This window comes from Meles meles, chromosome 6 (assembly GCF_922984935.1).
Source record: "Meles meles chromosome 6, mMelMel3.1 paternal haplotype, whole genome shotgun sequence".
NCBI lineage: Eukaryota > Metazoa > Chordata > Mammalia > Carnivora > Mustelidae > Meles > Meles meles.
Window position 1 is genome coordinate 33700973 of NC_060071.1, and position 24019 is coordinate 33724991.

Sequence of the window (24019 nt, forward strand, 5' to 3'; positions counted from 1 at the left end):
CAGCCTTTTACTTCATCCTCCGGCAACTCAGAACTCCTTCCAACAGGCATGAGGCCTTTGTGGCAATTTCAAGGCCTACTCAAGGCTGCCTCAGAAAGAATCACACAGAAGTGTGTGACTTTTGGCCCCCGGGAACGACAGGCCTCAGACCCATTTGACCCACCCTACCTCCATGCCCCCGAGCCCACAGTGAGGCGTCACACAGGCCCACATGAAGACACATGACTCAGCAGGACACAAAGGGCCAAATGTTCCCCTTTATTATGGTTCACTCAATTACCATAGACAGACAGTTCAGGCAGGTCAACTGCCAGGTGGACAATGGTCTGTGTCTCCCAGAAACGAGGAGGAGCAGTAGGCACCAGCACAATGCAAAAGCAGGTCACTGGCTGGCCAGACCTGAGGATTCCCAGAAGTGTCTTCCTCCATCACACCCCCAAGACAGACCATCCAGCGGAGATGAATTCATGCCCAGCCCCCAATTCTCATACTGGTTCCCTCCCTAGGAAAGTGCATAGTTGCCTAGAGATGCAGCATCCCAGGGCCTGGACAAGCTGGGTCACACACAGGTAGCAGGCCTTCCCAAGAGCAGAGCCAGGGCATGGCCATATAGGTCTGGGCCAGGAAAGAAGAGAGGCAAGGAAGACAGGAAATTGACTGCAGGTGGCATCCAACAGGAATAAGCGCTACCACAGGCCTCCTGGAGCTACCAGAGACACTAAGAGAAAGGGAGCCATAGGTCTAGGGAGGGGAAAGGAAAAGGGAAGAAAACCTAGACCTAGAGTCTCTTTTTAGGTATAGAGGCTGGGACAACTACTTTCTGCAGAGAAAATGGTAGAGCAGAGAGTCAATCATACTCTGGCCCAAGCATCAGGGATCATTAGGAAGAGAACTTTTCAGAAGACTTGGCTCCCCTTATAGGAAAAATGAAGTGCCTGGAGCTCAAAGCTCAGGATGGCACCTGGAAGCACAGGTGTTAGGTTCCCAGCTGGAGCCATCCCAAAATTTTCAGGCCAAATAGCCCAGACAGGAGAAGGGAGGATGGAAAACAGGCAGCTGCTCTTTGAGTAAAAAAGTCCACTCCCTCTAGGCCTCAGAAAGAGCTAGGACCTCTACCAGCAACATTTTCACAATGCTTGGAACAGAACGGTCCCAAGTAGCCCCAGGTAACCTTAAGTCACTACCCTGCAAGGGAAAGTGGGTTCTGACGGGGTGAGAAAGGTCCAAAGACCAAGTCTAATAGGCAGAAGGGGGTAGGTGATCTTGATTTGGGGGGGGAAAAAAAAAGTCCGAGGGCATCCCCTCCCACCCCACCTGATCTGAAACCCCATTCCAGCCACTGTACTCAGGGATAGGACTGAGCATGCGCTTCCTCCTGGGTCCTGAGTTCAAGTGCCCAGAATTGCTGTGTGACCAAAAGCAAGCTCGGGTGGGAGGAGGCAGGCTCTCCTCTCCCTGGGTCCTGCCTGCCTTCTCCTCCAATCTTCCCTCCAGGCCCAGCCCTCTGAGCCCACCCCTCTACCACACCCAAGCAGAACAGCTACCTGCTCCCAGGAATCCAATGGTCATTCAGAGATACCTCGTACCTGCCCAGTGGGCTTGGGCCAGTCAGAACTCACTCAGGGACCAATAATTATTTACATACCCTCTGCTCCAGCTGTACCTTTACACCTGAAAATTACTTGGACACAACCCTGCTCTTCAGAGAAGGCAATGGAATTGGCCCTCACAGATGACAGATGCCACCTAGCACGGGATGGGGGTAGGCTAGCAGCTGGGGGCATGGGGAGGGACATAGGCAGAAGGGCTCAAGGGAGCTCTGGGAAGAGAAGGGGAAGCAGGGCAGAGAAGAGAGGAGCCCCCCACTTGCAGGCCAAGCTCTAAGATGACCCAGCATTTCCACTCCCTGGGAGTGAGGTACCCAGGTGGGCTGTGCATCTCCAGCTGTGTGCCCTCCCACATCACACCTAAGGCTCACTCCTGTCTTCTTCTTTGATCTGGGAATGGGCTCAGTCTCAGGAGCATATACCACTGGGACACCTAGCCTTGGGAAAGACAAAGAAAAGCCACATGGGGATGGGAGAGACCCTGGGCAAGAAAAAGAAGCCACAGGGAATCTGACACCAGGAGGAGGGAAGGGAGAGGGAGGAGGCCAGATCCGAAGGAGCAAAGGAAGATCCCTGGCCTGTCCCCACCCTACTACCTACCCACCCCCATAAGTGCTAAATACTGTTGCTTCCCAGTGAGACCAAAAGTGGAGACAGTTTTAGCTCATAACCCTGGGGAAGGGGCCAGGCTTTCTGCTATGCCTCCCCCTGGTCCATAAGGGGTCCCCAGGGCAAGGTCAGAGGGGGCAGCCTGGTGGAGGGTGGGGGCTGGTTTAGTTCTAAACATACATCTAGCACCACAACAACAGAAACCTCCACTGCATACTACTTCACAAGGGGACATGGACATAGCTACCACTGCACGGGACAGCTCCACGTGCAGCCCACAGCTCTCAGAATACTGAGAACAGAATCCAAAGGAGCAGGGAAAGGAGGGAGACATATACATATATATATATATATATATATAACTCTGATTCTTTGTACAAAGTTGGGGAGGAGAAAAGGGAGGGGGGAACCCTGCTTGGTCACCACAACCAACAACGTGGCTTGAGTCCCCATCCCACGGACCCCCAGCCCTGCCCTCCTGGTTGGCTCGGGTGGCTCACATCTCATTGGAGTACGTGTAGCTGGGGGTGGCGGAATACTGAGTCTGCGGCTGATTCATGGCACCCTGGGCCGCCCCCATGGCTGCATTCTGGGCCGCCTGCTGCACGTGTGGGTTCTTCCATGCCCCCGTGGTCCACTCCTCCTGAGCTTTGCTGAAACTACCCCCACTGCCCCGGTAGAATTTATGAACCTGTAAGAGGAGGAGCACAAGGAAGGATTAATCAAAGGGAAGGGGCAGCCCATCCAGGAAAAACCTGGAAGCCAGAGACAAGTACCTGTAAGAGTCAATCCTTCCTCCCACACCCGCCCTGGGTACTAGGAGCAAAGTCCGCCAAGCCATTCTAGAGTGAGTCCCTTCGAAGACCTCCAGGTCCTCCTGTAATTTGGAGGAGGGTTTGTCCCAGATCACAGCCCCTTTCTGAAGCCACCCTCTCAGCCTTGAGGTGACCACGTACCATGCTGAGGGCAATGAAGGAAAACACAGCCACAACCGTGAACATGATGGTGGGAATGAGCATCACCACTGCTGAGCCAACATTTGTTCCGAAGAAGGAGATGGTAGCGATCCAGCCACTGCAGGAAGAGGCCAGCTGTGGGGCTGCCGGCATGTTGAGGGGTAACCGGGAGCCCCACCACCACCGCCAGGAGCCCTCTCGTTGTTACGGGAAGGGGCCATATCATCAGATGCAAAGAGACCAGCCACAGGGCCTGTGGCAGTGTTTCAAAAGAATCTTTTCTCATGGCTCAGGAGACAAACTCCTCAGACATAAGGCTTCCTTCCCTTGGGTTCTCCCATGATGCCTAACACCCCTGGGAACTCCCAAAAACCACTCCTCTGCAGCTGTGCCTGTGTCTACTACACTACACTGAATCCTCTCACAGGCCGAGCAGCTAACACACAGGCATAAACGAAGGACACATGCAAGGTGCCACCCATGCCAGCCCTGGGGCCATTCCAGCCATCCCAATCTCTTACCAGACGCCCCAGCCTGGGATGCCCACGGCTTGGATGATGCTGATGACCAGCTGGGCCATGAAGGTGAAGAAGAACGCCATGAAGCTGAAGGAGCTGTCAGTCCTGCAGCAGAGAAGAGGACTCTCATCACCTGGGCAGAGGGTGAAGCCTTCCCCTGTCTTCAAGAGCCCCCAGAACTTCCAAGTTTAAATGAGTACGCAATGGACAGAAGACACTTAAAGGCCTTGAGAGGCAAAAATGGAACAGTGTTTATATGAATCTTTGCGAGTTTCCATGTGTTAGTCTTGTGTGAGCAACATTACATAGGGAGAGATCTCCTTATAAATGGACCACTCATATGGACGGTACATGGATAGTTGGCCCCACTGGCATAGAAGTAGATGAGTCAATTAGGGCAAGAATAAATGACCCCATTGTCAAGGTGATAGACGGCCTTACTGGCACCAATATATCTAGATCCACCGGTACATGGATGGATAAGCTCAGAGACAGAAAGCCCCATTGGTATAAGAATGGAACCCAACCAGCTCCAAACAGTAGCCTAATTGGCATACAGGTGGATTGGCAAAGATATCTGAGGCCCCATTAGCACTGAGATGGATTCTCCATTGGCACCAAGACAGATAGCCTTGTTGGTACCTGGATGAACAATCCCATTGGCACCAATATTGAAAATCCCTTTTATACAAGGTAGACACCCATTGGCACCAAGACAGTTAGCCCCACTTGTACATGGATGAATGGTCCCTTTAGCACAGAGTTGGATGACATCATTAGCACATAGTGTCCGTAGTACATGGATGACTGGTTCCGTTAGCACATGGATAGATGTCCACTTGGTACCAAATCAGCTAGCCCAACAGATGCCAAGATGGGCAGCTCCACCGACACAAGTGGCCCCATTGGCAAATCTGACATACAGCTGCCTGGGGAAGGCAGAGCTAAGAGAGGCCTAACTTCTACATGATGCCCATCCAAGGAAGTGAGGAATGAGGAAAGAGGGAACCAGGGCTCTGACTCCCAGCTCCCTCATCCCCCGCACTGAATTCTCAGGAAGCCCACACCCTACTGGGCAGTCTGAGCTGAGAATGAACAAGTGAAAGTGAGTTTGGGGGGGGCTGTCAAACAAAAACTGAGAAAATATACAGAGAAGAAGAAACAGGGGAGACGGGCAAAGAGACAAGGTTAGGAGCTGGGGTCAGTACCAACCACTTACTTGAAGGCCTTGTAAATGGGCCGAAACCAGCAGACGTAGGAGCAGGGTGTGAAGAGGATGAGCCAGAGAAAGGCGAGGCCAAAGTTGGTGGCTCCCCCGCCTCCGATCAGCCACGCGAGACAGCCCACCAGGTTCACGGCCAGCGTGACGCTGTTCACTGCAGACCCAGGAGCACATGCATGCATACAGACAAACACCAGACATGCACACAAACACCCCGACACATGCAGAGACACGTGAGCACCCAGACATGGACACACACACACACACCCATAATTCAACAGACCCACAATCAAATACATGGAAACAGCATAATGCACAGAGAGGGAGATACACACAAACATACATGAAAACCACATTTACAGAGATTCGTACCCACAACCCACATCAGTGAATACACACACACACACACACACACAAAGATACACGAGACACACATACATACACACACAGAAAGAGTACAGACTGTAAGAAAGAAAGCTGGGAGCTTAGACCAATTCCCCTCCCCAAACCCATTCCTAGGGACCTGAGAAATCTAAAGAACAGAGTCTCCAGAGCAGGAACCCAGAACCTCAGTCCAACAAGCCCCACTGAAGGGCCCCAAAGACTCCAGGTGGTAGAAATGTTCTTCTCCTTATAAGAATGGCCTCAGCCTCTGGCCCTCCCAGACTCACAGCAATCACCAAGCCCAAGGCACAGGAAACCTTGACATCTCTTCTTGCAAGGGGCACAAAAAAGTGGAAAGTAAAAGGCCTTGTAGAAACATCTCTTCAAGCCGTGTACCATTTACCCTGCTCTTAAACGGGGCAGGCATCAATGGCTGGAATCTTAGTCTTTATCTAATTCATCTCTCAGACCATGCCACCTCCTCCACAGAGCCTTCCTTCATTACTGCAGCCTTATTCATGTCCCATCCCTCTGACCTCTTGCAGACCTGGGCTGCTCTCATGCACAGTTCCCCAAATACAAATTCCAGCCCATCAACCACACCAGAGGCTCCCCAGGGGCAGAACCCAGGCTCCCACCCCTCTGTGCCCACATACTCTAGTTGAACTCAGAATCATAGGATCACCAAGTCACAGTCAGCAGAAACCTCAAAGACTTGTGGCACTACCACACACCCAGGGCTTCTGACATCAGGATGCTCCCTTCCTCAAACATTAGGTTGAGTCCCTTTAAGGCTCCACAAAGACCTGCTGAATAAACAAAGGATGGGGGGGGGGGCTCCATCTTGGCCTCCAACAACCAGGCATCTGGTAGTGGCTTCTGAACAGAGCCCTTAAGCATCTCAAGAGTCATTTGCATTTCCCTGGGAGCAAAGCATCCGGCAGGTGCCTAGTGAGGACTTAGGAAGATATTTATAGCCCTTAAATCCAGCTCCTGGATGAGATCTTCTCAGGAGCAGAGTTTCCAGATTCCAGGGCCAAGTGGGGTGCTCCCCAAGTCTGGTGGGACAATGCTGTCCTGTGTAGGTACACCCACCTCAGGGTCCCTCACAACAAGGGTGAGCATTTCTTCTTCTGCACTTCAGCTGCATTTCTTCCATCTCTGTTCATTGCACCCCAATTTCCCAGAACTCCGGAACTGATTTTATTTGCTCTTTACATAGAACAGACATTAACCTGTTTCTATATTGGTTAACACCTCTCTTCCCAGTCCCACCCCTCTCTCTCGAGCTCACTAGTTCTAGTTCCTCTGTTGTAATTATTGTACCCCGTCTGGAACAGACATCCATTAACGTGGCCACTCAGCTTTTTCCATCTCTACTTCTCTCCCTGTCCCACCTAGATTCCATAGTTCATTACATGTTTCCTAATGCTCTCCCCTGCCTTGTCTTTTGGTCACCCTCCCCCCAGATGAACACAACTCCCATCTGTACCAGAGCTGAACGGTGCTAGGAAAGGGGCCTACAGAGAAGCCTGGTGGGACTATAAATTCATGTCAGCCAACCTCAAATGAACCCTGCATGGCCCAGAAATCTTAGGGGTCATGTGTCTTTAGATAGCGTCCTCACCTTCTGTCCACAAAGGTGCTCTCATTCTAATCCCACTTTCCTCAAAGTTCCCATCCCCACTTCTACATCACATTTGATGGGAAAAAAGAGAAGCCATCAGAGGCGACCTCTTCATTCTCTTTCCAACATCTGCAGACCTACTTCCACCTGCCCCCACCTCTTCTTTCCCTCATGTTACACAGATAAAGATGCCTTCTCCACTAAAGGCCAAGCCAAGACTTGAAACAGAGTCTGTCTATCTCCGCACTCCTTCTACCACCCCATGAAGAACCTGCAAAGATAGCATTCTTTACCTCTTCTGGGCACAAGCAATCACTTCCTCAGGTTGGCAGCTAAGTGTGGGCTGACTCAAGGCAACATCACATGTGACAGACCTTGACTGTGGTCACACTGCAGGTCTAAGCTTCCCTGAGGACAGTACCCAGCATGGGAAAGTCAGCCTGCCTTCCCTGTACACGCCTAAGAGGTACCTTTGACTAGCCTGGGCACAGCCAAGTGCCATCCCTCTAAGATGACACTTCAACCTGCCACCAACCAAAAGCAATGAGGTCTTTGACACTTTGGACCTCAACACTGTAGAACATTAGAACTCTACATTCTTAGAAAGGTACAGACCACACAACGCAGAACTCCTTGGAACCATAGTGATCACCGAGCCAACACCCTCTTTCTATAAGTGAGGAACCTGCTGCTTGGGGAGTAGGACAACCAGCCCAGTTGAATCCCGTATCTCCCGACTCCCAGTTAATGCTATTTTCTCTGAGCAGTTTTCTAAAGAAAGCAAGACAAATGTGGCTTCAAGACAAGGATTCCTGGGGGGAGGGAGGTTGAGAGAGGGGGGTGGGGTTATGGACATTGGGGAAGGTATATGCTACAGTGAGTGCTGTGAAGTGTGTAAACCTGGCGATTCATAGACCTGTACCCCTGGGGATAAAAATACATTATATGTTTATAAAAAATAATAATAATTAATTAAAAAAATAAAATAAAATACAGTTGCTAAAAAATAAAAAATAAACTTTAATACTGAAAAAAAAAAAAAAAAAAAAAAGACAAGGATTCCTCTCAGCATCCAGAACCCGAGGTCCTGGCAGCCACCACTGGCTCCCTGGAAAACCACCCCAGTGGGAAAGGGAAGGGCGAAAAAGAAAAGAGAAATGATCCTGTGGACAGAGACCCTCATCCAGATGCTCTGTGAATGGGTAGTGGAGGGCGGGGGGATGAGGGAAACTGGGGTCCATATGGGGGTTGGCCCACACAAGGAGGCTGCTGGGAGATGGCCCATGCAGATACTGCAAGTGGGGCTGACGGACAGCCAGGCCTGCAGCACCCCACCCCACCTGGTGCCCAGCACCCACCAGCCTCCCTCCCTCCTCCCCCCGCCCTCCACAGCCCACCCCCATCCCACAGCACTCACACATCCAGAGGTAGTAAAGGCGCTTGGTCATGCTGAGATGCTGGGGAGGAATGTCTGCCTCAAAGTCTTGGTAGAAACATGGCTTCAGGGGGATGAATTTGGGCAACGGTGGGAAGTTGTTCACTTTTTCTGTGGGTGAAGCATATGGCACAGCATCGCCTTGAATGGTCCCCTTCCCGATGACCCAATATGAGCCTCCTGCCCTAGTTTCAGCGGTCCCCCACCCCTGGCCCCTGAGCTCCCAGGCTATCCCTGCTTCCTCTGCTAGGAGGTTCCCAAAGTAACCAAAGGCCCTGAGCCAGTGTTGCTGTCTCTCAGAAGGAAAACAATAAACACTATCCAGATCCAGGCAGATGAAGCAGGACGGGTGAGCCTGGAGAAGGGGTTGCCGTGTCCATTCCAATATCCATGTTCTCGTTTTATCCAGGGGGTGGGCGGGCTTGAGCCAGATCGTCTCTAAAGGTCCCTCCAGCTCCCACATTCTGTACCTGAGCCTTTGGAAGCCAACAATTCAGAAATCTGAAGGAAAGGGTCTCAGAGTATTAAAGAGCAGTGATGACAGAGGGGACAAGAACTGAGCCACCTCTGCTGCTTATCAGTCAGATGGCCGGCAGGACCAGGGCCTCAGGGTTCTCAGTCTTGGGTTCCCACCGTTAGAGAGCTAGACAGTGTCAGGCTGATGGTGTCGGACAGACACGCCTCAGAGGCCAACCAGGGAGAGCCCAGGGATGGGAGGACAGAAAGAACGTGACCTCCAAAAACTAAAGGGGATAAGGAGACTAGGAAGGGGGCCACCACCCTCTGCTCACTTGCATGTCCTGTCTACATGACCCTGTCCTTACCTGCCATGATGGCAAGGATGGCACCAGCCGGCCCAGCGGCCTGCCCACGCCTCTTTGTCTTGACCTGGAAGGAAAGAAAAACCAGAGCAGGATGAGGCCCTACATCACCCAGACTGCAGGGCTGGAAGCTCCCTGGGGCAGAACCGGCTCTCATGTCCCACAGGAGCCCAGCAGGGGCAGCTCCACCCAGCTATCTCCTTCCAGGCACTCCTGCCCTTTGCCTCAAGGCATTGGGTTTATCTTCAGAAAACCCCATCCAAGGGTGGGAAAGGAACCTGGGAAGGGACCCCATGAGGCAAAGGCAAGTGACAGAGAAGGCCTGAGGAGACTAGAGACCTCTGAGAGAATTCTACTCCTTGACCCTGAACATGACACACCTGGCAAGAGTCACAGGTTGACCTCCCCTCTCTCCAGCCTTTGCCTTCAGCCGTTTGTTGGGGATGGGTAATGTGGCCGGGCTGGCACGGGGGAGGCAGCGAGAGTAAGACTGATGGGGTTTCTGCCCTCTGCAGGAGATAGTCAATAACCTGTGTGATGCAGCCTCTAAAAGGGAAGGGTGGCTACCAAGAAAATATGCATAACATAGAGCAAGGCATTAAAAGTCAAGGGGGGGGGGGGCAAAAAAAAAAAAAATTGAAGTCAAGATAGTGTTAACCTTGAGGAAGGGAGCATAAACTGAGGTACTGGGACTGGTCTGTTCCTGGGTCTGGGAGAAGGTTACACAGTGTCAATTTGGTGCAAATTCATCCAGCATGGGATACAATTTGTGCACTTTCTTGTGTGTTATACTTCAATTAAAAGTTTGCTTTAAGGGCACCTGGCTAGCTACTGTGCTCTCTCTTTCTCTCCCTTACACCACAAAATAAATAAATAAAATCTTTGTTTTTTTAACGTTTGCATTAAAAAAAAAACCCACCTCCTAGAGCTCCAGTCAAATTTCCCTAGATCCAACTAAAGAATCGGGCAGTTGTAATCTTTTATGGCCCCTTTATAATATGAAATCAAATACAGATTAAAAAAACAACCAACAACACTGGGGCACCTGGATGGCTCAGTCGGTTGAACAACTGCCTTCTGCTCAGGTCATGATTCTGGAGTCCGGGGATGAGTTCCGCATCAGGCTCCCTTCTCAGCGGGGCTGGCGGGGGGGGGGGGGGGGGGGGGGGGGGGGTCCTGCATCTCCCTCTGACCTTCCCCCTCTCATGCTAGCTCTCTAAATAAAATCTTAAAAAAAAAAAAGAAAAAACCAACAATATCGACCACAAAAGGGAAAAAGACAGGCAGGGTAGAAACCTGCATGAAATGATCCCCTCGCACAGCTGCATTAATTGTAGCATTGTTTGTAACACCAAAAGACTGGAAAGAATCTACACAGCAATAGGGGATAAGGAAATAAACAGTACACTCATACAATGGGCTCTTCTGCCATTTTTTTAAACGCTCTGCAGCTCTTTAAAAGAAAATACTGCTATGAAAAGATCTCCACAATTACTAGTCATTGAAAAAAATGACATAGATATAGAATAATCTAGACAATGGGAAACAAAAGACACAGAACAGTCAAAACAATACGCTGACTTTCATAATAAAAAAAAAAAGGAGGGGAGAGGAGAATAAAAATTTTTTCCTTTTGACCCAACAATCCTATTTCTGCTTTTTTACCCACAAATAAGAAACAATAAATACATGTCATTCAACATGACACTATTTTGCAATACGAAAATGTTGGAAGTGACCTAAATGCAATTGTTTGAATAAACGATGGTGTATCATTCAATGGAGTACTATATTATGGAGGGCATGTATTGCATGGAGCACTGGGTGTGGTGCATAAAAAAAGAAGTTTGGGGGCGCCTGGGTGGCTCAGTGGGTTAAAGCCTCTGCCTTCAGCTCAGGTCATGGTCCCAGGGTCCTGGGATCGAGCCCCACATCCAGCTCTCTGCTCAGCAGGGGGCCTGCCTCCCCATCTCTCTACATGCCTCGCTACCTACTTGTGATCTCTGTCTGTCAAATAAATAAATAAAATCTTTAAAAAAATGAATTTTGGAACACTGAAAAAAATTTAATTTAATTTAATTTAAAAAAAGAATGAAAAGGATCTCTATTAATTGTTGTGGAATGATTAAATGAAAAAAAAGCAAAGCACAGACAAGTATATATAGTATGCTACTTTTTACGTAAAAGGGGGGGATAAGAACATACATACAAATTTGCTTATTTTTGCAAAAGAAACACAGGACAAGTAAACCACGCACTATAAAAATGGTCGCCTACAGGATGGAAGGGCTAGGATGACGAGTGAGATTTCCCCGGGGAAAGATTTACACATACTTTTTGTATATATAATCTCTTACATACTCAAGAACTTACACCAGAAAAGAAAAGCAAACCCTAAAATTGAAATAAACAAAAGCAAATGACGCTAACTGTACAGGAAACTGATAACACGATCACATAGAAAAAAGAACTGGCCAAGTAACTCGGTCAGAGCACTCTGTGTTCTCTTAAAAGGATATATCTCCAGGATAAAAATAACTGGAAAGAAAGCTTCAGTGTAAGCAGGTTTATATAGTGTGGTGATGCTGAAACTCTGTCATGTGTCTCATAGGAAAGGACATACGAGTGTAGGGGTTGTCGTAGGACCTGGGTTCTCACTGTTAAAATACGGAGAGAGAGGGGCGCCTGGGTGGCTCAGTGGGTTAAGCCTCTGCCTTCGGCTCAGGTCACGATCCCAGAATTCTGGGATCTAGCCCCACATCGGGCTCTCTGCTCAGCGGGGAGCCTACTTCCCCCTCTCTCTCTGCCTGCCTCTCTGCCTACTTGTGATCTCCGTCTTTCAAACAAATAAATAAATAAAATTTAAAAAAAATAAAATAAAATACGGAGAGAGAATATGCAATGTGGGACAGTAAGAGGCCTGTGCTGTTGGATTTGAAATGAGGAATCAGTATGAACTCACGGCTTAAAAAACATATGGCTGGTCTCAAGCCAGGACAAGGAAATACCACAATAGCCTAGAATATCATGAGGTACCAGAGACAAGCAGGTATTCAACAAATGGATGCAGGTCAAAAGAACACAAGTTTAGGAGCACCTGGGTGGCTCAGTGGGTTAAAGCCTCTGCCTTTGGCTTAGGTCATGATCTCAGGGTCCTGGGATTGAGACCCGTATCGGGCTCTCTGCTCAGTGGGGAGCCTGCTCGCCCCCCACACCCCGCCTGCCTGCTGCTCTGTCTACTTGTGATCTCTGTCAAAAAAATAAATAAATAAAAAGATTTTTTTAAAAAAAAGGACACAAGTTTAAAAGAGCTACCACCACCCAAATCTGAGACAATTAAGAGTCTCAAAAATAAGAATGACAGTGACATATAACATCCTGAATGTTAAACAATAATCCATGATACACCAAAATGCTCTCAGGAATTTTCATCTGATGGTGGGGATCACAGGTGATTTTAATTTTTTCCTTTATTCCCCTATGTATTTTCCAAATTCTCTACAACGAATATACACAACTTTTTCTTTTTTTTTTTTAAGATTTTATTTATTTATTTGACAGAGAGAGCTCACAAGTAGGCAGAGAGGCAGGCAGAGAGAGAGGGGGAAGCAGGCTCCCTGAGCAGAGAGCCCAATGTGGGGCTCTATCCCAGGACCCTGGGACCACAACCCGAGCCAAAGGCAGAGGCCTTAACCCACTGAGCCACCCAGGTACCCCTATACACAACTTTCTTTCTTTCTTTTTTTAAGGTTTTATTTATTTATTTGACAGAGAGAGAGAGAGATCACAAGTAGGCAGAGAGGCAGGCAGAGAGAGAGGAGGAAGCAGGCTCCCTGCCGAGCAGAGAGCCCCATGCAGGACTCGATCCCAGGACCCCGGGGTTCATAACCTGAGCCGAAGGCGGCGGCTTAACCCACTGAGCCACCCAGGTGCCCCTATACACAACTTTCTTAACAGGATGAATAATAAGTGCTATTTTAGATGTAAAGGCCACGGACCCCTGGGTGGCTCAGTCATTAAGCCTCTGCCTTCGCCTCAGGTCATGATCCCAGGGTCCGGGATCGAGCCCCACATCGGGCTCTCTGCTCGGCGGGAGACCTGCTTCTCCCTCTGTCACTCCCCTGCTTGTGTTCCTTCTCTCGCTGAGGCTCTCTCTGTCAAATAAATAAATAAAAATCTTTAAAAAATATATAAAAGTCGAAGATAAGTACCACCACTTTGTGAAAAAAAAAAAAAATCCATGAGTCCAAAGGGACACTCTTATTTTAAAAAAGAGAGGGAAGAGCTCTTCTTCGTAGAAGCTAACCATAAACATAGGAGTGGCAGAATTACTCCCAGTGCCATAATCACTATAATTGCTGATTTGAACGATGGCTGCCAAAACCACCGGGCCAGAGACTATGGAGAGGACAGTCACAGTCTCCAAGTACCAGCCCAAAGATGACGTGCTACTTACAAGGGGGAATTGGCACTTTTAGCGTGAAGAAAGCTGGCAGATACAACCTTAACGGAGTGATCAAACCTAATGTCACCAATAACAGGACAGACAGACATTACGGCCTTCCAGTACAATGCACCAATAAGGACACAACATTGCCTACCTAGTATTCCTGCCCCAAAATGTTTAACTTGAATCCAATCATGAGAAATAAGCAGACAAATGCAAATTGTGGAGCATTCTAAAAACTAAACTGGCCTGGGAGTGCTTGGGGCTCAGTCAGTTAAGCCTCCAACTCTTGATTTTAGCTCGAGTCATGCTCTCAGGGTCCTGGGATCAAGCCCTGTGACAGGCTCCCCACTCAGCAGGGAGTCTGCCTGTCTTCCTCTCCCTCTGCCCCTCCTCATGCTCATGTGTGTACTCGCTCTAAAATAAATAATCTATAAATAAATAAAATGAGTGCCTATTAAAATATAATAATAAAAACTAATAAAAATAAATAAAAACTAAACTGGCCTGGACTGTTAAAAAATGCCATCATCTAGAGGCACCTGGCTCAGCTGGTAGAGCAACTCTTGATTTTGGGATCGTGAGTTCGAGCCCCACACTGGGGGTAGAGATGACTTAAAAATAAACCTTAAAATGTAAATAAGTAGGGGTGCCTGGGTGGCTCAGTGGGTTAAAGCCTCTGCCTTCAGCTCAGGTCATGATCGGAGGGTCCTGGGATCGAGGCCCGCATCAGGCTCTCTGCTAAGGAGGGAGCCTGCTTCCCCCTCTCTCTCTGCCTGCCTCTCTGCCTACTTGTGATCTCTCTGTCAAATAAATAAATAATATCTTTAAAATATATATATATATAAATAAATAAGCAAATAAATAAAATCTTTTTTAAAATGCCAACATCCTAAACTATTTTTAAAAGTACAAAATTAAAAAGGGATTATCTAAACCAATGAGGCTAAAGATGTATGGCAACCAGAGCCAATGTGTAAGCCTTGACTGGATTATTCATGGGGAAAACACCACAAGGGTCATCACTGGGATAACAAAGGAAACTAGATAATGTGATTGTGCAGATGTTACATTTCTTGGGTGTGATAATGGAATTGAGGTTTCATAGGAGAATGCCCTTGTTCTTAGAAAATGTGTTCAAGGGCCTAGGAGTAATGTGTCTTATGTCTACAACTTGCTTCAAATAGCTCAGAAAATTAAAAATGATGGATGGATAGATACAGAATCAAAGCAAATGTGGCATATGTGAACAAGGTATGAATCCGGGCAAAGCAATATAAATATCCCTTCAACTTTAGTTTGGGGTAAAAGTTTTCCAAATACAAAGCTGGAGCAGAATACGAATGATGTCAGTAAAGGATTACAACACAATAAATGAAAAGAACGCAGTGCATGGAGACACACAACAGAACAGGAAGGAGAGGGAATGTTCTTCTAATAAATATAAACAAAATGACAATTTTTAAAAGTCACTATCTGATATAGGCTGGGGTCATCAATGGCTGTGCTAAAAACACGGGGGCTGGGGGCTGGTCAGGAGAAGCATCTCTCCGTTTGTCGCCCCTCCCATTACTTATCAATCACAATAGAGGAAAGGTACTTCTACAAAGAGAGCAACTGGCAGAACAAGTGAGCCAACTTAGCATTTCTGACACTGGGACAAAAGGACATGTTGCCTCTTGATGTGATACACCACACTGAGTACACAAGATCATCCATACAGTATTGTTGCCCAAATGTTTAATGTGAAATTAGGAAAAAAACAATCTGACAAAACCAGACTGTAGGAAATTCTTTAAGACAAATATTAATGTCAGAAAGGACAAAAATTGGAAGGGGAGCATATAAATTAAAGGAGACTAAAGATACATGAGAGCTCCCACAGTGGATCCTAGGTTTTTAAATCACAGCTCTCAAGAACATTTTTAGGAGATACGTGCTAAAGTATTTAAAGGTCAGCGTCTTGTCTGCAACTTACTTTCAAAGGGCCCTGCAAAAAAATTAGTTCAATAGATGACAGATAAAGCAAATGTTGCAAAATATTAGCAATTGGCGAGATGCCTGGGCGGCTCAGTTGGTTGGGCATCTGCCTTCGGCTAAGGTCATGGTCCCGGGGCCCCGGGTTTGAGCCCCACATTGGACCCCCTTTTTGGTGGGGAGCCTGCTTCTCCCTCTGCCTGATGCTCCCCCTGCTTGTGCTATCTCTCTGACAAATAAATAAATAAAATCTTAAAAAAATATATTAGCAATTAGTGAATCTAGGTGAAATATCCTAGTACGGATATTCTTTGCATTGTTCTTTTTTTAAGATTTTATTTATTTATTTGACAGACAGAGAGCAAGCACAAGCAAGAGGGAGCAGCAGAGGGAGAGGGAGAAGCAGGCTCCCCACCGAGAAGGGGGTCCAATGTGGGGCTCAAACCCGGGGCCCTGGGATCATGACCTGAGCCGAAGGCAGATGCTTAACCAACTGAGCCACCCAGGCACTCCTTTGCACTGTTCTTTAAATTTTGCTGTAGCTTTGAAATTTTCCAAAATAAAAAGTCGGGGGGGAAATATATTTTTATTTGATAATAGATATTCGAAGATTGTCTAATAGGATACTTAAACAGTAACTGTGGCTCCCCAAGGGATATGGAGTAGGAGGGAGGAATAATTTTTACTTTGTATCTTTGTACCAGCTAATCCAAGACATCATCAATTTTAAGATAAATCATTATTTTATTTACAAAAAGAAAGAAAATACACTGCCAACTTGTAATTGTTCAGATGCCAAAAATTTTTTAAGATACAGATATTAAAATGTTTTCAGAAATATCAAAATGGTGATCTTAGAACTCATGAAACTTGGAGCATCTTTCTGAATTAAAAATCTTGTAAATTAAAAATCATGTAAATGTATTACCTGTTCAAAAATGCAAAAACAGAAACAAAAACAAACAAACAAAAACAAAAACACAGGCAGAAGAGGATGAGCTGGCAAAGGATGAGAAGGAGCAGCCAATGAGGCAGGAGGAAAACCGGGAGAGCGTGAAGTCTTCAAAGCCAGGAGCGGACAGAGGACAAATGAAGCTCACCGTGAAGGGAGGAAAGCGAAGTCAAAAATAGTGTTGAGTAGAAGGAGCTGGGTCATCTTAGTCTTGAAGGCCCTGGCAGAATTTGGGCTTTATCCTCAAGAGTCTTACAAGCCACTGAGATATTCCATTCCTCTTCTTTTTTTTTTTTTTTTTTTTTTTTAAATATATAGCCTCATGGGGCACTTGGGTGCTTCAGTGGATTAAGCATCCAATTCTTTTTTTTTTTTTTTTAAAGATTTTTTTATTTATTTATTTGACAGAGCGAGATCACAAATAGACAGAGAGGCAGGCAGAGAGAGAGAGAAGGAAGCAGGCTCCCGCTGAGCAAAGAGCCCGACGTGGGACTCGATCTCAGGACCCTGAGATCATGACCTGAGCCGAAGGCAGTGGCTTAACCCACTGAGCCACCCAGGCGCCCTAAGCATCCAATTCTTGATTTTGGCTCAGGTCATGATCTCAGGGTTGTGTGAGCTCAAGCCCCGAGTTGGGCTCTGAGCTGGGTGTGGAGCCTGCTTAAGATTCTCTCTCTCCCCGGGCCGCCTGGGTGGCTCAGTGGGTTAAGCCTTTGACTTCAGGTCATGAACCCAGAGTCCTGGGATGGAGCCCTGCGTCCTTGTCCCTTGTCAGTTTCTCTGCTCAGCAGGGAGCCTGCTTCCCCCCCCCCCCCCCCCCCCCCCCCCGTGCCTGCCTCTCTGCCTACTTGTGATCTGTCTGTCAAATAAATAAATAAAATCTTAGAAAAAAAAAAAAAAAGATTCTCCCCCTCTGCCTCTCCCCCTTCTAAAACAATAAAAACAAACAAAAAAAGAAAAAGAGCGCCTTGTATGTTAACTGTAATTTAAGTAAAAACTAAATATATATATATATCCTCATATACAGTTTTTAGTTTTTCATAAAATAAAAATGTGTTGCTTTTTAGCTTTGTATAAAAATATTTACAAGTTTTTTAAAAAAGTACATAAAGTTGAAAATAAAAGTTCTTCTAAATGACCTTCTCAGAGGCCACCTCTTTAACAGATTGAACTCTAGGTGTTTGTTTTTAATGTATATTCTAGCATACATGACAAAAACGAGATCATTTTTTTAAAAGATTTTATTTATTTATTTGAGAAAGACAGAGAGAGCATAAGCACGGGGAGCAGCAGCAGGAGAGGGAGAAGCAGACTCCTCACCAAGCAGGGAGCCTGATGTGGCGCTCAATCCCACAACCCCGGGACCTGAGCTGAAGGCAGATGCTTAAAACTGACTGAGCCACCCAGATGCCCCCAAAACAAGATCATTTTATACATGCTCTTTTATAACCTGTTTTTTTCCACTCAACACTATCTCTCAAAAATTTTTCATGTCACTGATTCAGATTATCTCAATATTTTTAATGACTGATTAACTGGATCAACACCATCGTGGCCATGAAGCAGTCAGGTGTGTCAAGGGCTGATCGGGCAATTCGAAGGTCACAGCTTCAGGAAGTGGTGGGGTAAAGGCCAGCTGCCAAGAAATGAAAACAGGAGGAAGAGGAAGAAGGGACCAGTCTAGCAGACTCATCTTTCGAAAAAATTGGCTTAAATTTTAATCCACACACACACACAAGAGTATCAATGACAACACTGAGAGACCTTGTACCGAAGGATGAATAGTAGTCATCTCTGGGTAATGAGATTATAAGTTATTTGTTTCCTTCCCTTTTATCTTTATTTTCTAAAATTTCTACAATGGTCTCATACCACTTTTGCATTAAGACAAAGCAACAGGTTTAAAACACCAGCAGCCAGAGGAGGACATACAGTTAGAAAAGTTTATCGAGATAGAATATGTGAATACATATATTTAGAAACAGGAGGAAGGCGTTACAGAAAATGTGGAGAATGAAGATACAATAGGGGGAAAAACAGCTGATGGACACTGAGACCCCAGGAGATAGGAAGAGCTAGCATCCATACCACAGAGCAGGCACATTAGACTATAGCCCTCCTTCCACTGGGATTCGAGAAATCAAATTCAAGAAATGGGGAAACGTGGGTGCAATTCCACCTCCCATACACCCATCCAGCCCCTTTCCCTGGGGACTTTGGGAGAGTAGGCCAGCTTGGGATACATCTCCCACAAAATGGAATGGGGAGCTGATGGGAAGAGGGGAAGAGTTTCTACAAGTGATAGAGAAATAGCTGGGGCTGGAGACTGGGCATAGAACCAGACTGCCCTAGTATGTGATAGCCCCAAGAAACTTCTGCATTCTGAGTATAGAATCCAAAAATGAGGAGGAGTCTATTGCTGGAGTGGGACACATAGGCAAAATGATGTGGTTGTTGAGGGCACGAGCCAGAGAATGGTTAAAGTCCTGGACCATGGGGTCCAGGAAGGATATGGAAAGTGTCACGCTCATGGGACAGAGGAAATGGAGGTACCAGAGAACCAGAGGTCTCCCTGAGGTCACAAAGCATATAAAACAGAAGCTGGACTGTGCTCAGAGGATACTGGAGTTTAAGAGTTCAGAGGTAATAACATGCCAAGTGGCTGGGAGAAAGGGTGGTAGAGGGAGGAAATGGAGTCAAAGACTGGTCCAGCACTAAAATCCTCCATGAAAATAAGGAGGGGGTGCAGATAATAACTTAGATTGTGTAAGACTCAAAGGAGGAGACTCTAACCCCATGCTCCCATGCTGTCTCCATGTGCCCATGGCTCTAAATTCAGTGTAGCAAAGTCTGGATGACTCAGTGCAGAAGCCAGAGCACAGAGCAAGGCTGCTAAGAGGGAAGTTCCCCACTCTTGCTCTACCTCTGGTCCCCTTATCCCAACCCAAGCTGCACATCCCCAGTCCTTAAGTCCCAGAACTATGAATCATCCTCAGAAAACAGCACTCTCCTGGCATTGCTATCACTGTCCTATGATGACTCTTCATGACCACTGCTGATCCTGAGCCTGGCATTCAAGGCCTTGTGTCAATCAGCTAAATCCCAAACCACTACCTTTGCTTCTCTACCACAGGCTGATCTGCTTCCCCCACAACCCAGTTTCATGCAGGAGATCATGTCTAGCCACCCCCTCGATTTCCAGTGCCTCTAGACCCTGTTAACTCGAAGTCCGACTATTTTCTCACATCCCACCTCTTCTGGGAAGCCTTTCCAGATAACCCTACCACACATCCCATTGCTTAAATTCTGAACCAGTTGTTGGGCAGCAAGTGCGCACTCATTCTCATCCAATCTTCTCCTCACTCCCTGATGGATGAGACTTCCAGGAGGGACCCAGCACAGGGCAGGGGACAGAGCACAGTCAACCCCTGTTCTTCCTTAGACTTGAAAACCCTCCCAAAGCGGTGGGAGTGGAACACCTACTGCCCTTTCCAGTCAGGCTAAACCCACAACTTCTGTCAACCCTGTGTGTATGCTACTTCCTCCGGGCAGCCTTCAGAGATTCCAGGCTATCCACAGCGAAGGAAGGGCAGCCTTCAGAGATTCCGGGCTATCAGCAGGGAAGGAAGGGCAGCCTGTAGAGGAAATGCTGTGGGGAGGGGGCAGGGGCTGGGAGGGAGGCAGAGGAAGGAGAGAGAAAAGGAAAATGGAGAACTGGGAGGGACACTCTATAAACTAGATCAAGCAGCTTCCTCAAGGGAAGACAGTACTTAGTCCTATTATTTCGTCCCCAGAGAAAGGTGCTGGCAAAGAGCGGCCCAAGAGGGGGAATCAACTTGTTCAGAGGCAGCTAGCCAGCCAGGGAAAGAGTTAAAGAAACAGCCCCAGACCCCAAGGCCCCTATCCAGAGCTTTCCTCCCAGGACCCCACTAACTCTCCACAGGGTTTGCTACACCTAAGACACTCTTTCTGTGACCTATTCACCAGAGACATCCTCTCTCAGCTCTAGGGACTTTGCCTTCAGGCTCACCAAGTAAGTCCAGATCAGATCTAAGCTATCAAGATTTGTGTAGCCCCAAGCAAAATCTCCCATCAGTCCCTGCGCCTGTACAAGTAGAACAGGAAAAGCACGGGCTGCAAAATTCTCCAGATTTCCCCTACCCCATGGGCACAGTCACATGGCTGGGGTCACAGGCGGTCATCCCCAACAGCTGTGTTTAATTCCCTCCTCTTTACCCATACCACTCATAGGAAATGCCCTCTCTTGACTCTACCCCCTCCAAATCTCCCCTCCCGCAGCAAGTCTATTCACTGGCTCTTGTCTCGGTTTCTCCTTGTCTCTGTAGGAAAGCCTGCCAGGCCCTAGCTGCTGATCTCCCATCCCGCAGCTGGGGCATTACCGGTCTGAACCGCCAAAGATAGTGAATTCTCAGTAGGAGTCTCTACTTGATTTCCCCAACCCCCAGGCCAGGAGCTACCCGAGGCGGGGACAGGAATGGATTCCCAAACACCTCACCCCCATCCTCATAGCCAACTCCTGCCAATATTGGAATGAGCTACATCCGGCACTCCCAACTAACCACCCCAAAACCCTAGTGGAGCCTAGGCTCCGTCAAGCCACTGCGCCCATCCCCCGCCGGCTAAAGGTCGGCAAACCAAAGGAAGCGACAGGGGACACAGCCTGGGTCCACCTGCAGTCACCTCTTGTGAGGAAGGACCCAAAGGAGGCCACTGTCACCCCGCCACCAGTCGCGTGCGCCATCCCCAGGAAGAGGAGGAGGCTGGTTTCCAGGGAACACCAGGTGGGGCTGGGGCGAAGGAGGGCCCAAGGCCCAGGCTCCAGAATCCAGGGGTCTGACGTCACCCGAGACCCGGGTTCCCTCTGCAGGAGCCGGGAATGGGGACGGTGGGGGTTGGGGGCCTGGGGGCACCTGCGACGATCTTCTCCTGCCCCAAACAGGGAAGGTCACCTCGACTCCCCACCTCTCTAGCAGCTTGGCCTGCCCCTGCATGCAAAGGTGAAGCGTAGGGGGCATAAAGCTGGAGAGTAGGTGACCACATCTCGCCCTGTGCCCAGCTTCCCTGGAAAGCCCCTCTCCCGGCCTTCAGGCCGGGAACTCACCCGCCGCTGCCGCCCGGTTGCGGAGAGGCCGCCGCGCTGCGCTGCGCTGCGCTTCACCCAGCGATGCGGCGCGGAGCCTGCCGCGAGCCGCTCCGGGGCTGGGGGCGGGGAGCGCGCGCGCGCTCCTCGGGCCGGCTCCTCACGCGCCCGCGCCACCCGCGCCCGCCGCAGCAGCCGCTCTCGCGAGACTCCCGCGCCACCTCTAGGGCCGCTCCTCCTACTCTCGCGAGAAGCAAGGCCTGGCCACCCCCCTCACCTTGCAGGAACTGTCCGAGGTGCTAAGTTCCCGGGCACGCCCGGATCAGGTGGTTGGTGGGCACGGACAGGACAAGAGTACACAGAGAAGTGGAACGTGGAGAAAGAGACCCAGAGATGGAAGCCAGGTACCAGTAGCCAGAGCCTCAGCTTCCAAATCTGTAAACTGGGGAGAATAACTTCCATGCCGATCCTAGGGGCTGCTGGGACCATACCAGAAAGGAGGAGAGAAAGAGCTTTGTGAGTCGGGAACATGATAAAAGGTCCTTAAGACCCACAGGCCCGGGGCGCCTGGGTGGCTCAATTGGTTAAGCAGCTGCCTTCGGCTCAGGTCATGATCCCAGCGTCCTGGGATCGAGTCCCACATCGGGCTCCTTGCTCCGCGGGGAGCCTGCTTCTCCCTCTGCCACTCTGTCTGCCTGTGCTCGCTCTTTCTCTCTCTCTCTCTCTGACAAATAAATAATCTTTAAAAAAAAAAAAAAAAAGACCCACAGGCCCGAAGTGACAGATAGAGGATGCAGGATGGAAAATCATAGATGAAACAGAGATGGGATGTAGGAGAATGGACACATAGATCCATGGAAAGATGGACATAGAAAGATGAGAGGAAAGCCACGAAAACAGAGACATAGAAACATGGAGAGACGTGGAGAGATCACGATTTGGGGAAGAAAAAAAAAAAGACATGGGAAGATTGGAGAGACAGAGAAAACATGATGAAGTGAGAAAGAGACCAGAAATAGAGACAGGCAAGCTACACAAAGGAATAGAAAGACAGAATTTTAGAGAGACACAGAAAAAAGAATGAAAGAGACTGTGATTGGCAGAGATGAACATGTAAAGAGAGTAGAGACCAGGGTAAATATTTAAAAACCCAGAACTAATGACAGTTAAGAGACCCACTTGGAGAGATAGGGCTGGGAGTGAAAGACAAGCTTTTATTGTGAACAGTGTTTACATTGCAAACATCCTATGGGATCTCAACAGCCAAGGCCACCCTCTGTCCTCCCAGCCAATGGCTCCTGCCCTTCACAGTGCCCTCCACTCACACCATCCTGCGCCTGGAAGGGGGCCTCCGTGGGTGGGAGACACTGAGGGGATTCTTTGCCCAGAATAAGGGCCCATTGTCTGGCTCTAGCCTGCTGGGAGTGGGACCACACTCCCACAGCTGGGATGGAAAGAGGGAAGTGGGAGGGAAGAAAGGCGGACAAGAAATAACGAGGGAGAGGGAAGAGAAGGGAGGAAGTTTAAGGGGCTATGGAGGTATGAGCAGGAAGTACAGTCTGGCTACCAGGCCAATCAGGAAGGGAGAATCATGTGCTTCAGGGCAGGACACTGGATTCTGCTGTTAGGCCTGTCCCTGGTTCATTCACATAGTCACTGTTCTCTGTCCCTGCTGTAATGCAAGCTTTAGCTGATTTACAGAGCTATGGGGAGGATTCAATAAGATGAGGAATGGGAACCTGAGGACGTTGTCAAACATGACTCCTGGGGTGCATGGGTGGCTCAGTGGGTTAAGCCTCTGCCTTCTCCCAGTCAGGAGAATCAGAAGGACCTCTTAGTTGTCCAACAAATAAGACAGGAAAATATCCAGGTCCAAAGTCATAAGCCCATCTTTGTCCCAATGGATTACATCTTCAGAGTGTGGGTAAATGCAAAGGAACAATGTTGTCAGTGATGACAATCATTTAAACAAACTTTTAGTCAACAAACATGCAGATCACCTACAATGAGAAAGAGCACAATGCAGTGGTTAAGAATATGGACCTAGAAAGCAGACTGCCTGCCTTTCCCCAGCTTGGTGGTTTGATCAAGGTACTCGTTCTTACTGAACCTTAGTTTTCCACATATATAAAACAAGGGTGCTGAGAACAGGACCTGTATCTAGGTGTTCTGTGACAATAAAATGCATTAACACATGTAGACACATGTAACACAAGGACTATTACACAGTTAATAACTGTTTGTTTATACTGTGTGCTGGGAACATGTGGGGAACATGTCTTTCTCGTGGTTGAGGGCAGGAATGAAAAAGTCTGAGCCAAATCATGCAAATCATTTAAAGCTTCTTCTCACATGTGGCAAAT

At 48.2% G+C, this 24019-nt stretch overlaps 1 protein-coding gene across 1 annotated transcript; it reads right to left on the bottom strand.

Annotated features, from left to right (window-relative positions):
* Window positions 1-233: 233 nt before the first annotated feature.
* SCAMP5 (secretory carrier membrane protein 5) lies at window positions 234-22986 on the bottom strand. The gene is made up of 8 exons (XM_046007803.1): window positions 22982-22986; window positions 21678-21894; window positions 9183-9246; window positions 8341-8469; window positions 4910-5066; window positions 3694-3795; window positions 3173-3290; window positions 234-2907 (listed from the first exon to the last, which is right to left on the bottom strand). The coding sequence occupies exons 1-8, from the start codon at window positions 22984-22986 to the stop codon at window positions 2713-2715; spliced, it is 987 nt and encodes a 328-aa protein (XP_045863759.1). The 3' UTR covers window positions 234-2712.
* Between the last annotated feature and the right edge of the window lie 1033 nt (window positions 22987-24019).